This window comes from Anser anser (assembly GCF_964211835.1).
Source record: "Anser anser genome assembly, chromosome: 14".
In the NCBI taxonomy this organism is placed as follows: Eukaryota; Metazoa; Chordata; class Aves; order Anseriformes; family Anatidae; genus Anser; species Anser anser.
In genome coordinates, this window is record NC_139735.1 from 18,960,300 (window position 1) to 18,973,465 (window position 13,166).

The 13,166-nt window shown below is 35.1% G+C and overlaps 1 protein-coding gene across 22 annotated transcripts in view; it reads left to right on the top strand.

Annotated features, from left to right (window-relative positions):
• Window positions 1–1,501: 1,501 nt before the first annotated feature.
• Window positions 1,502–13,166, top strand: part of LOC310881171 (uncharacterized protein) — a 53,996-nt gene continuing 42,331 nt past the window's right edge. For 4 of the 22 annotated variants that reach the window (XR_014572154.1, XR_014572155.1, XR_014572156.1 and 1 more), the window contains exons 1-2: window positions 1,586–1,766; window positions 3,849–3,949. Coding sequence is in view for 3 of the 22 variants with exons in the window: in XM_083798091.1 (XP_083654217.1) it covers window positions 1,631–1,766; window positions 3,849–3,949 (237 nt within the window). In the remaining 19 variants the exon portion in view is untranslated. The other 18 variants (XM_083798093.1, XM_083798092.1, XR_014572152.1 and 15 more) reach the window with 14 other exon arrangements.

The following is a 13,166-nucleotide window of genomic DNA, read 5'->3' on the forward strand; positions in this document are numbered from 1 at the left end:
TTGTAACAACTGCTAATCACTTACACGCCAAAACTGAAAATATGGTTTGGTTCAGTGTCTTTAATTTTCTTTTATTTAAAACATGTTTTAAATGAGAGTCAAAGCTCTTTGAAAAGAAAAAGTTAGAGCAGATTTTCAAGGCAGCTCTAGGTTTTGTTTTAGCATCTTAATTTCCCCTTTGGGACCAGCTTTTGAGAGCAAATGAGTTTCCATTTAGATACCAAACGTGGAATATGAATTTAGATACAGTATCTCCCATCTGGACTGTGTGTGGGAGCAGCTTTACAGTACTCTCTCACAGCAGACTTATGTCTATTGAAAATTTGGTTCCGACGAGACATGCCAAGTGCTTTGGGGAATGTGAGCTATAGTACTTCCAAATGATGACAGTCTGCTTTGAGCTAAACACAAAGTAGCTGCCTGGCTCAGAGGATGGTGTATTGAATACATTACATTTTTAAGTATATGGTGGTGTATAAATAGCTATCCAAATTAATGACAGAGTGCATTCTTCCACTCAGAATGAATCAGGTACAGTGGGCAATGTGGATCCAATTCAATTAATTACTTATTTGGCTCTAAATAAGGACAGAATTTTCACTTACCTCAGCCTGATTGTTGCCAGACTAGGCCAGTCTTTTCTCTGTAAAGAGGAAAAAAAAAAGACTTCTCATTGTTTGATTAGGCAAAAAGCATCTCGAAAAGATGCTGGTGTTTTGTTTTTTTTTTTCTTTGCTTTTCTTCCTGATGATGAAATATGATGGAGGCAAATAATACTCACAGTTCCATGGAGTTCAGTTCTTTAACTTGATATTCACTCTGCATTTGCACAATGGTTATTTTGTGAAACATTTCATTTTTTGTTTTGTACACTGTATTTTGTAGAATCCCTCTATTTTTGTTAGCAAGGAATTAATTATTCTATTTTCACACTCAGTGATTTTAAATTACTTTTGCTCTTCATAGATGTATTCATTGTTTTATTGAGTTTAATGTTGATTTCAATTGAAATTCAGTGATATAAATGCACAATTGCAGATTGAACAACTGAACTCATTGAGTTTATTGCCAAAAAAAAAAATAAATAAAATTAAGTTAGAAGCACTTAAAAGAATTTCAAGTTTAAAAAGCAAGTAAAAGACTGTTTATTGCAAGTTGCTTGGAGTTTGTAATACACGTAACAAAAACAGGATAGATTTTGCACTGTCTGATATTGGAAGAGTGTAGTAAAATATATGTATGTGTATAGAATGGTTTTCATTGAAGTGATAGACAAATAATTGACCAAATTTCAAGATCTCAATCAAATTGTCTTTATATTGACATTAACATCTTTTGGTTCATACAGAAATCTAAAAAGATGATCTTTTCCTTCCTACCTTATGAGTCACGTGTTTTATTACGGAAGTAGATATGAATATTGGGATAACCATGGTTATTTCCATCCTTTAAGCTCTTTGCTTTGGGTTTCACACACCTGACAGAGAAAATGAGAGGGGACAATTCAAGCAGGTGGCTCATGTTAACCATTAATCTTTCCTGAGTAAGAAGCGGGAGGGTCTTGGGCTCTTAAAAAGCAACATAGGCCTTAGTTTAGAACATTCATGAGAAGCAGGAGAGAAGGAAAAAGATGAAGGTGGTGTATTTTAAAGAAAAAGCTGTACTTGGTAAAAAGCAAAACCAACCAACCAAAAAGATTAATATTATGGGGCAGAAGTCCAGCTTAACAAGAGCTATGTGTAGTCTGAGTTTTTTCTTCATAGAAGGTATGTGATCTGCTGGAGAGGTAAGAAGACTCAGGCAATGTTTTCTGAGAAATTTTGATACAGGTTGTCAAAAGCTACTTTTTTCCCCTGGCTTCTGTTCATGGTGCAGTGATTAGAGCATCTTGATTATCCTGATCTGTAGGTTGGTGTGAACTGCTTGTAAATGTTCAGATAGAGTTGTTGAGGTTATCTTCTTCTAGGGAAGAACTCTTTTGTTTTGGTTAGGAAAATAATTCATAGACTAGCTTAAATGTTTTGATCAAGCTGTAAGTGAGGGGTGGATGCAGGAGGGAAGTGGGTTCCTGAGTTCTGTGTGCTTACTATACTTCCCCACTTTTTAAATCTACAACAAGCTGAGCATTTTGTTCACTTTGTTCAGTGGAATACTCTTAGAAAGGCAAGCCCCGTGATCATATACTTTCAGTTGTACCATTTGCTAACTGCAACCTCTAGATCTTAGCTTACTGGGCCCTTGGGTACCATTATAACAATATGTTTGTATCAGAAATATCTGGGTGACTTGTTTTTGTATGTATTTTAATAACTAAGAAGGATAAATATTTTCTTTAGCAGATGTGTAACCTGTGGGAAATGGCTTGTTCTGGTTATGTTTTTTTGTTTGTTTTTTTTTATTGTGTACTATCTTGTAGGCCTTGATTGTAGTCCGCAGAGGTCCTTCTTGTTGTGTTTTTTAACTTATTAGCACAATGTTTATTACTTGTGAAGTTTCTAAGTACTATTCTTATGTATGTTTCAATGAGAGCTATGGTCCAGACTTATGCAGACAGTAGTCTCTTTGAACTGTTTTATTTTCAGAGAATAGTTTAAAAATACGTATGTCCTATGTTGTGGTATTGCAATGATCCAAAAAAAAAGGTGGATACTGAATATCAAAACTGATCTCCTTTAGACCAAGCCTTGAATTTAAGCCCTCTTAAAAAAAAAAAAAAATTTCTATCATTTCCTCCCCTGTTTTCCATAATGTGGTGTTGCCTAATAGGTGCAGCTGATCAGCATTAGCTCAGACTCTTAGGCCAGCTGAGCCTCCTATAGCAAGGCTTGGTGTGCGCCCTTTGAGCTGAGCCTGAGTTCAGTGTTTGGTAGGACAAGTACAAGCCTCTAGTATGTTGTGGACTACTGTGTAGTTCTGGGGTATTTATTTGCTGTCTTTATTAACAAGGAAGTTTTTGTGCATCAGGGAGATACAGTAAGATGAAAAGTAAGATCTTGAGTCAGAAACCTCTTGTAAAAATAGCTTTATCAATGGATTAATCTAACAGCAAAGTTATATTACTGTAAAATCTCAAGCCTTTATCCTACTGTGGCTATTACATTCCTTCACAAAACTTTTGAAATCCAATCCTCAAAACCTATGCTTAATAAAAGTACTGCATATCCTATTTTGAGTAACTTTAACAATAACTTAAATTTTATTGAAGTTTAACACTTGCACGTGTTCTTGGTGGAATCATTTATCTTATCAAAGACATCTGGTTTTCCTTGTTTCTTTTGGATGAAGTTCTATAGCTTTGAATTTCCCTCTCTAATTCCTAGCATTAGCTGTTTCTGTTTGGCAAATGCACGCACAGTTTCCTTTGAAGATGTTTTTGCCATAGACTATGGGCTGAATGCTTGAGGGCTAGTATACTTCAACCGACCTGGCTGTACATTTCTCTAAGAATAAAATTTTATTCTCTTTGTCCTTGAGCACGAAAAGAATGCCCCAAGACTTAAACTGTATGTGCTGTAGAAAATGAAATGTGAACAGAATAAAACCAAAGAGAATATATGTTGTAGAAAAGTAGAAACAGTCTTTCCAAATAAGTTCAGGATGAGCAAATTCCAAACTTAATTTGTAATGTGCTTTAAATTCTTTAGCTCACATATAAGCCATGTTCTCAGGCTTATCTGTAACCGGAAAGATGGTGTTAATTCAGATTAATACTTAAAAGAATTACAAAAGAAATGAAAACTTGTCTTTGGAGGTTGCCTTGCTTTGCTTTGAGCATATGGGTTTTTCAGAGCCTGAGTGACCAACTAAACCTGGACTCATGTTCTTTTCTGCACATCTCTTTTCCACAGGTAACACTTCAATTCATCAGACTAGTTTGTTTTGTGCTGTTTTCCTGAATTCTTCTGTATGGTGTCAGTTCTTGAAGATGTTCTTTGTTCATCTCGAACAGGTACCTCAATGAGTTTACAGTTGGCAGAAGCTGTAAGTTATCTCATGGCTAGAATAATGGTATATTTCTGGTGAAGAAAACACAGTTGTTTGCAGAATTTAGTAGAACAGAAGAGGTGCTGTAGGGGGGAATTCTTAGTTACCTAATCTTTTAGCAATGTACAATTTGGATCAGTCACCTGAAGGGCCCAAGAATACACATGACAAAAGTCAATTATCTTTTCCAATTTGTGCTTTAAATGTACTGTATATACACATAAATTGAAGTTTTTATTTTTTTTTTGTACAGAGCATAGAATTCTACTTGTAAAAATAAAAAGCCATTCTCCTAAATAGAAGCTGAAGTTTAGGTTAGGTTAATCTGCACTGATCTGAAAAACAAAGCTCATCGCTGAAAAGTGCTCTGAGATGTATGAGTATTACTATATGCAAGGTTGTGCAGTAGCTTTGTGCCTCTCAGTATTGTATTTTCTAATCTATGACTGATGGTGGCCAAAGCATGCTGTGTTTCAATAAGCTTTGCTTGTTACCTGCTAAGTGATGGCTTCTCATTTGTCTGTAGGATTATAGGATTATGAAGATGATCACTTCTCAGACACAGCCTTCAGTCAACAGAGCTGAGGAAAGCTCTTTGACTAAAGTACAGCTTGCTAAAAGGGATAGCACTGTGGTCAAGATGCATGTGCATGTTTTCCACCAAGTTATAATTGACAGTAGATGATAAAAATTGACTGAATTTTAAATATTTAATGACAAAAATAGTGCTTTATATGTCACTTGTTTTTCTTATTTTCTAAACAGAAATTAGAAATCAGTGTTCTGAGGATGGGAGAGTCAAAACTTCACCCTGCAATAAAAGTTATTATTTTTTTTAACTCTTTACCCAGAAGCAAATACCGATTCTATTTTTTTGGCACTTACAGGGACAGGGAAAAAAATATCTGTGATCTTTAAAAAGGAGCAAATCCAAACTAAGCCTGTGGATCTTGGCAGGTCCAGCCTTGTATAAATTCTACCATTTCTATAGCACCTTAAAGGTTTTCATTCACTCTGCTATTGCTTTATATTGCTTAAAATAGTTCTTAAATTAATAACATGCAAATATACTGATATGTATTCCAATATTCAGAATAAATCTGCTATTTTCACTTTTTCCACAAAATGAAATTACGGTAGCAGCAGAATAGTATTTTAACAATTCAGCAGGCAGGCTCTAAGTTACGGTGTTGGTTTCCAAACTCTTATTTTTTATGTACAGAGTTAGGGCTGTTATACACAGGTATGAGCAGGATATCTGAGAACCTGGTGAGCTACTATAGTGCAACTTGGAGAAAGAAGTAGATAGTAGTGTTCTCTGTTCAGCAGCTTGTTTTGAAAGAGGTCTGAAAGATATTAAGATCAGAAGCCACCATGAAAATGTTGTCTTGCCATTTGACTCTTACATCCCATGTGTCTCTGTGTCAAATCTGTTATTATTAAATTAGATCTCCCTCTTTCTCTACTCTCAGGGGTTCACAAGCCAGTGGGATGACATGAAATGATAGGCTGGAATCTACCTTAATTCTTCAACCATTCAAGCAAATCTAATCAACTGCTTGCTTCATGTGGTTTTTGGTTTTGTTTTTATTTTAGCTCTTAGCCTACTTTAAAATGTCTGCAAGTCTAAAAAAAAAAAAGGGGGGGAGGGCTGAGAAAATACTGTATAGATTTTTTTCATTCCCTTTCATGCCCAGAATATATTTCATTAAATATGTTTCCTGGGCAGTTTGGGGGTGGCCCTTCCTTTTTAAAGGGAAGAGGCAGCCAGAGAGTCTTCTTTCTTAAAAGAAAAAGTATTTTAATTTATTTGAACGATGTTCAAGTCTAATATCTCTGAGTTGGATTTGCAAAACTTAGAGGGAGAAACACCATTGACTCTTAGTGTTGCTCTTGGATTTAGCAGTAGTTTCTGTTTCTTGTTTGTACCATGATTGCCTTCATGATCCCCTCAGCATAAAAAATGTCTGCTCAGTGTTTGTTACATTCTCTTTTCTGGCTGAACATCTGGCTGCTGTTCACCCTTTGTATTTTTGGCTTTACTGTCAAAAATGTCTTCAACCAATGAAGTTCCTGTTGCTACGTTACAGTGCAACTTTCACTGGCAGAGCACCTGTGCATCACCTGTTAATGGTCTGTTTTTACAACGTGTGCTCACCACTAGTATTGCACAGTACTTTTGCAAGTCTTTTTTAAATTTAATCTAAAAAGAGTAAGACCAGAGGAAAAAGTAAAAGCTTACCATTAATTAGCAGTGTGAAAGAGAACTAACACAGATCAGAGGGGGGGGGAAAAATAAAGGTATGCAAACAACATTCACAAGTGACTTCTTTGAAAGTTCTGCCATAACTGCATACAGACTAACATTTTCATCAGTTTCTTCCAAAGTAAAAGTAATTTGGTGCGCTCATACATGACAGAAAACTAACACTGCCAGATAACCGAGCATGGTGGCTCAGAACTTTCATTCCAGATGTTTTTGGTTTAAGTCATTTATTTGTATTTCCTACTGTGCTCTCAAAACTTGGATTAAAACACAGCCTGTTATCCAGTCCCCTGCAAGGCGTTGCTTTTCACGAGGAACTAGAGCACCCTCCATAGTTAGAGTAACTATCCAAATGTGAACTCAAATGAATTCATGTTCCGCACAGTCATGTCCTGGCTGCAGTATAAAATAACAGCAAGCTTATGGCTGTCATATACTGGGAATTAATGACTTCATACAACGCATGTTACTTACATAAAGATTTAGTTAAGTATTCTGTATTTGGCCATTCACTGTATCTGATATGCTCCTGTCTGGGAAGTGACAGCTGGAAGAAACTGAAGAATGAGACATTTGTGCAACAGGTATTCTTGACCACAAAGGCATGAAGCTGAAGTACAAAACCGTGCGGAATAAAAGATACTCTTGTAGCACTTTAAAAATTGGTTTAGCTTCTAGGATTGTCAAAGAGAAATATTTTTATTGTTGGACATTTTGAACTAGAAGGTAAAGTAGAGAGAGGAATTGCAGCAAGAATCATCTTAGCACAGGAGTAAGAGTGTGTGGAAACTGCTTTAGCTCTCTTATGGGCATACGGAATGCAGTTGTGCTGCATCATTTGCTTGTGTAGTTGCACTGATGAAATTATCCTCTGTAAAATAATATTATTTTCAATGTTCTGAACTGTGTATGGTATTCACATTTAACAGTGTTGTTTCAAAAGACCTGTCAGACAAACGGTTTGCTTGATGCTCTCTGCTGACAACTTGAATGGCAAGATATTATGGCTTCAGGCTTAATAGCTGTTACCTAGGATATACGAGACTCTCATGCTATATTTAACTGTAGTTAACATACTGAGCCAGCAGTCTCTGTTGGTGGCATTCTACCTAAGCTTATTTTAATATTGTGATAAATACTGTACCTTAAGGTAGAAGGTATTTATATTACACCATATGTATTCTTGTCAACAAAATTAATTTTTATGGTCTTTTTTTCCAGAAGAAGAAAAATTAATTGTTTTCTGATAACTGTTTAAATAAAATGAAGTATGTTTTGCTTACTATAGGACTTTATTCACCATGACAACCAATATGTTTCTGTTCAATTGCCCTGGACCTTTTCTACCCTCTATTCATCATAGTTCTGTTCAAAATTGAATTTGTTTTGTGTACATACACACCTTTTTCTTCTTTTCAAATATCATCTATGTGCAAAGCACACTCTCCCTTTTATGAATGAGCATCCAGTTATGCAAGCCTAAACTAGGATGAATTTATGGCAATCATTACAGGATGGTTGTCATGGAAGGTCATTACAGTTCAAGGAAGGTTAGAGAAACTTACCAGTTGACCTGAAAATTAGATTGCCAAATTGAATGCCCCTCATAGGGCATGGCATTTCAGTAACTTCAGCAGGTCCTGTCAGGAACTAGAGAAAAGCTACTTATTTAAAAATGAGTACTTTGTTGCTCAGTGCAAACACAATGAGAGTTGAAGGACAGCATGCTTTGTTGCACGACAACATGATATTTTTACATTACCGGCATGAAATCCACTTATCTTCTAGTAAGACACCACCATGCAAGCTGTTGTGCAAACTATATTCTATAGATAATCTTTGCCATTATAATGGGGGAAAAAAAAAAAAGGAAAAAAAGGGGGAAAAAAATCATGGGAATAATATTTAATTGAAAAAAAAGTGTGGCTGTGAACTGATAGTTTGGGATAAGTGTTTGTCCTGAACTTTTTTTACTTAAGCTGGAATATTTCAGTTGAAATGCTCACTGGTGGCAGCAATGTAATAACAGATGACAAATGAAAGTTCAAACTGTTTGAGTAAAAATACTCAGACAAAACAAAATGTTACAACCTATATCAAAAATACAGCTCCACCACACGAATAATAGATTTTTTTTATCTATATGTGGTATTGCTTAAAATGTTTGGCAATCTTTTAGTATTTGGTTCTTTTACATATTGTGAGCATGTACTTTTTTTTCACTTTGAGAACAGTAACAAATCAATTATGTAATTAAGTAATTGTTACTTTAATTTTTTCAAATTCTTCCAAATGTTCACAAAAGGATTCTTTAGCTTCATTGAGGAAACCAAGTACTCAAAAAAGGCACTGGAGTATTTATTTTGCACAGTACTAGCAATGTTGAAAATGCAGGGTGAGTTTTTTGCAAAAGCCAATTCTAATGCTTTTCTAGTGAAGCTAACCCTACACCCCCACCACCCTCTTCCCCTCTTCCTTCTACTAGAGTTAAGTAATTTTGGTTCTGACTTTTTTCACTAAAGAAGGCAATTTTTTTTCGCATTACAGTTAGAGATAACCTAAGGAAATCAGGTAACAGGTTAATCCATGTAAGTAACCTTCTCCCCTAGTGTTCCAGTCAGTCAGTGAAGACATTTGAATGATGCGCCAATATGATTTCCCATACAGTGAATTGTGCTGAACACTGGCTCCTAATGAGTATTTCATTATTTTAAGTCAATTGCTCTCTGATTTTTGAAGCAGGCTTTTTTCCTTTTTATCTGCTAAGGTGGCACATAAAATGAGTTCCAGCTAACCGTTGAACTAACAAAATTAACAGACAATTCACCTGCAAAAATGAGGGAAACAATAGTATGATGTATTTTTCTAAAACCTGATTAGGCCTTTGAAGCAGTTATAAAATCACCTAATAGTTCTATTTTGAAATTAAATCAATGTGTTGCAGATACTTAGAACTTACGAGATATCATTTACTTTTGATAATTAGGTAAATATTCACTCTATGTTTTCAGTATTAGATCAATCATTCTTTATTAGTAGGCTTTAATCAAGAAATAGGCAGATCATTTGTTCAATAGAATGGCTATTTCAGGTTTTTGTCTCTCTTTTTTCAGAGGTTACTATATAGGCCAGCTATGCAGGATTCTTTGTAGGTTGTGCTTATTCTTTGCAGGACAGTCAGTGGTCTTCTGTTCTTCCTCACATCTTCCTCTCACAATCATGTTTTGCACAACAAAATTACTCTCTCATGAATCTTGTCTGATCATCTGCTTGTCTCTTTGTGTAGTTCAACATAATAACATTAATAAAATTGAAAAGAAAAAAATCTTCCTGAGAAAAGCAGGATAGTTCACATTATACAACTGGGCATTGGTTGCACAGGAGCAACCAGTTAGGGAAGAAAACAGTCAAAATATGGGACTTCTCTGACAAATCACAATTATCCAGTTTGTCTTCCAGGAATATCATGAATAATTGATACCAAGCTGATATTGGTCAAACCTAAAAGCAAAACTACTTTTGTTCAAAAGCTTGTCAGAAAAAGTCTATATGTACTCCTGTTTTTGAAAATCTAGGTGATCACAATGGAGGGAATTATGTTACTAATTCGTTGAATTATGTTTATATGTAAAATATGAGGCTATTGGTTCAAAAAGTTGCAGTAAAATGCTGCCAGGTTTTGATTGTCCATACTACAGTAAGTAGAGTCATAAGTTAGCCCAGTATTACTATGAAGTGAAGTATATTGCAGTGTAGTCTCTTCATTAATAGTTTCAAATTATTGTAATCAATAAATGTTTCCACAAGATCTCATGTTAACTTCATCCTGTTATCTTCTGGTAGTTGAACAAATAACTTGTCTTGCCAATGCACTCAGCAGGATAAAATATTAAATTCAACAGTGTAAGTTCATAATGCACCAATCTTCTGTCTCCTGCTGCCTTTTTGAATTTGCTAAATAACTGCAAAATATTTGAGTATGTGGGCCCCTAACTGGATTATTTCAATTAGTGTATTCTGGAAAAATAACTGTTTAAACAACTCTTGAATTTAAGCTTTATTTTCTGTTACCCAAAAATGTTTTCACTTTCTTAATGATGGTATTTTCTACCTCATGTGGGTAGAAGTCTAGAATTTTATCTGTTTTTATTTTTAGCAAGATAGATTTTGGAAAACTGAAAACATCTTGCTTTGTGAGCTTTCCTTTTCTCTGATCTCCAGTTACTTACAAAACTGGCTATCCTGATTTTAGGAGATCGATCCAGGCTTTCTATTCAGGGTGTGTGTAATGCGCTGTTTACTATACACCCTGATAAAAGATGAATGACTCCTGGGGTAAAAGAATATATCCAGGTATTTTGGAAACTTGTCTGCCAAATAAAAACTGTAAATCTTTCAAATGATGATTAGGGACAGAGTACCTAAGACCTCTAGTGCGGCATGGATTCTGTCATGGAAGCAGGGATGGTGTTGTTTCTTTTTCTTTTTTTTGTGTGTTTTTTTTTCTTGAGATTTTGTTTTGCAGAGGTGTGTTTTCCCCATTTGACACACATGGACTTTTGGGAGCTCAACTGCAAAAAGGGGGCTAAGGTTCTTTGAGGTTCCTTATCATGCAATGAAATTTTGACATGGGGTTATATTATCTTTGAAATAAAAAGTGGTGGAGTTCAGCTACCTAATGGGAGTTTATGGAGGAGACAAAAGGAGATTCTTGTCCCTTCACTGTGTGATTCCAAAAAGAGTTAATGGACACAAGTTGCAACAAGTGAGAGTCAGATAATGACCAGAAAAATAATTCAGTGTGATGGGAAGAGGTATTATAACAAGTTGGCAAAGGAGGCTGTAGAATATCCATCCTTTGGGATATTCAGGACTCCACTGGATGAGAGAGCAACTTGACAGAACTTCAGTGTGGGCCATGCTATGAACAGGAGATTGGACCAGAAAAAGTCCAGATGCCCCTTCTATACTCAGTCATTCACTCATTACTGGCATTGGGATCATGTTTTTGTTGGGAAACATTTGTGACTTGGATGTACTGTAAAGCTGTTATAGACCCTGACAGCTGCCTTGCTAAGCAGATTATGAAGCAAACCAGTTGGGAACAAGATAATTTTCTTAAAAACTAAGAAATTAATTTCAGTTAAGGAAAATAAATTAAATGAATAATTTTCTGGAGCCTTTTTATACTTTAGTCAAAATAAGTATAGTTTTAATAAGTATGTATCATCAGGCAAAACTCTTATGTAATATATTCTTTTAAAATTTCGGAGTGGAACAGTTTAAAATTTCTTGATATGTAGTTCCTATTGCTTCTCTTGGGAAATAATATTTTATTGTCAGTAAGCTTTTTCTATCTATATAGCCTGCATTTTCTTTATCATAATTTTATGCTGCTGTCTTTAGTTATGCATTGCGTACCACAGTAAGTGTTAATTCCTATTTGGATTTCATAGCCTAAAGACATGTTATTGTCTGATATGTTATTTATTCTTAGTTCTCTCTTACCCAAACTTTAAAAAAAAAAAAAAAAAAACCACTCCGTTGACCTCTTAAGTACAGTGTGGGGTTTTTTACTTCCTTTTTCCTCTAAACTCACCCCAAGTTTTCCTCCTGTTTGTCTTATATTATAGAAAAATAATGGAAGTGTGTTCTATAGTAATTTAAAGAAATATTCTTTGCTTGGTGATAATGTCTTTCAAATCATGTTTGTTTGGTTGTTTTTTTTGAGGCATATTACTTTGCAAATAGGTACAAGATTTGTTGTCCCCAATTATGTACAGACTTTCTTTTTTCAGTATGATTGCCTTTACTGAATATAAATACAGATTATTTTTTTCTCTCTTGGCCATATTAACTTATATTTTTCCATGGTGACTGTGATTTATACATCTTTTTGAAACTCCTCATTGAAGCTCAGTACTAACATATAAAGGAGTTTTTTGAATGCTAAAAATATTTATCCTTCCTTAAAAATTTTTGAAGTTCAAGATGAAAGCTGATTTTTTATTTTTTATTTTTGACTTTACCTGTAGAAAACTGAAGACATGACTGAGTGATGTTAAAACACTGAAAATATTGCATTAACTTTATTTTATGGATTATCTGACATATAGATAACTTAAAGGAGGCTGTAGCGAGGTGGGGGTTGGTCTATTCTCCCACGTGCCTGGTGACAGGATGAGGGGCTAAAGTTGCGCCAGGGGAGGTTTAGGTTGAATATTAGGAAGAACTTCTTTACTGAAAGGGTTGTTAGGCATTGGAATCGGCTGCCCAAGGAAGTAGTTGAGTCACCATCCCTGGAGGTCTTTAAAAGATGTTTAGATGTAGAGCTTAGTGATATGGTTTGGTGGAGGACTTGTTAGTGTTAGGTCAGGGGTTGGACTGGGTGATCTTGGAGGTCTCTTCCAACCTGGATGATTCTGTGATTTTTTTTTTTTTCCTGAAATTAGAGATACCGTTTTTAATATACTACAGTTTTCACTTCAGAAAGATTTCAGAAGATGCAATTTTTAGCCATGTCAATAACTGTTTTGATCAGCGACATTTGTTAAATGACAACAAATATGAAGAATGATTATTTCACCCTATAATGGAAAGTCACAAATTTTTAGAGTTGCACCTTTAGGCAGTATCAAATGTTTCTAGTTAGTTGGAGAAATTATTCTGGAATTAGACCTCTGAAGGAAAAGATGCCTGTGAAAGGCTTCTGCTGTTTACTTGCAATGATCCAACAGTCAAATTATCAGATTGTTTCTGCCTGATAACAATCTTATCTGAGCCTATCAGATTGTCTTGAATGCCAAGCCTGATAACAGTAATTACTTGTGATCCCAAATTCACTGGAGGGCCATGTTGTATAATCATCAGCTTTTCTCTAGACTTTGTCTGTTTAGACTTAATTATTAGACTGCAT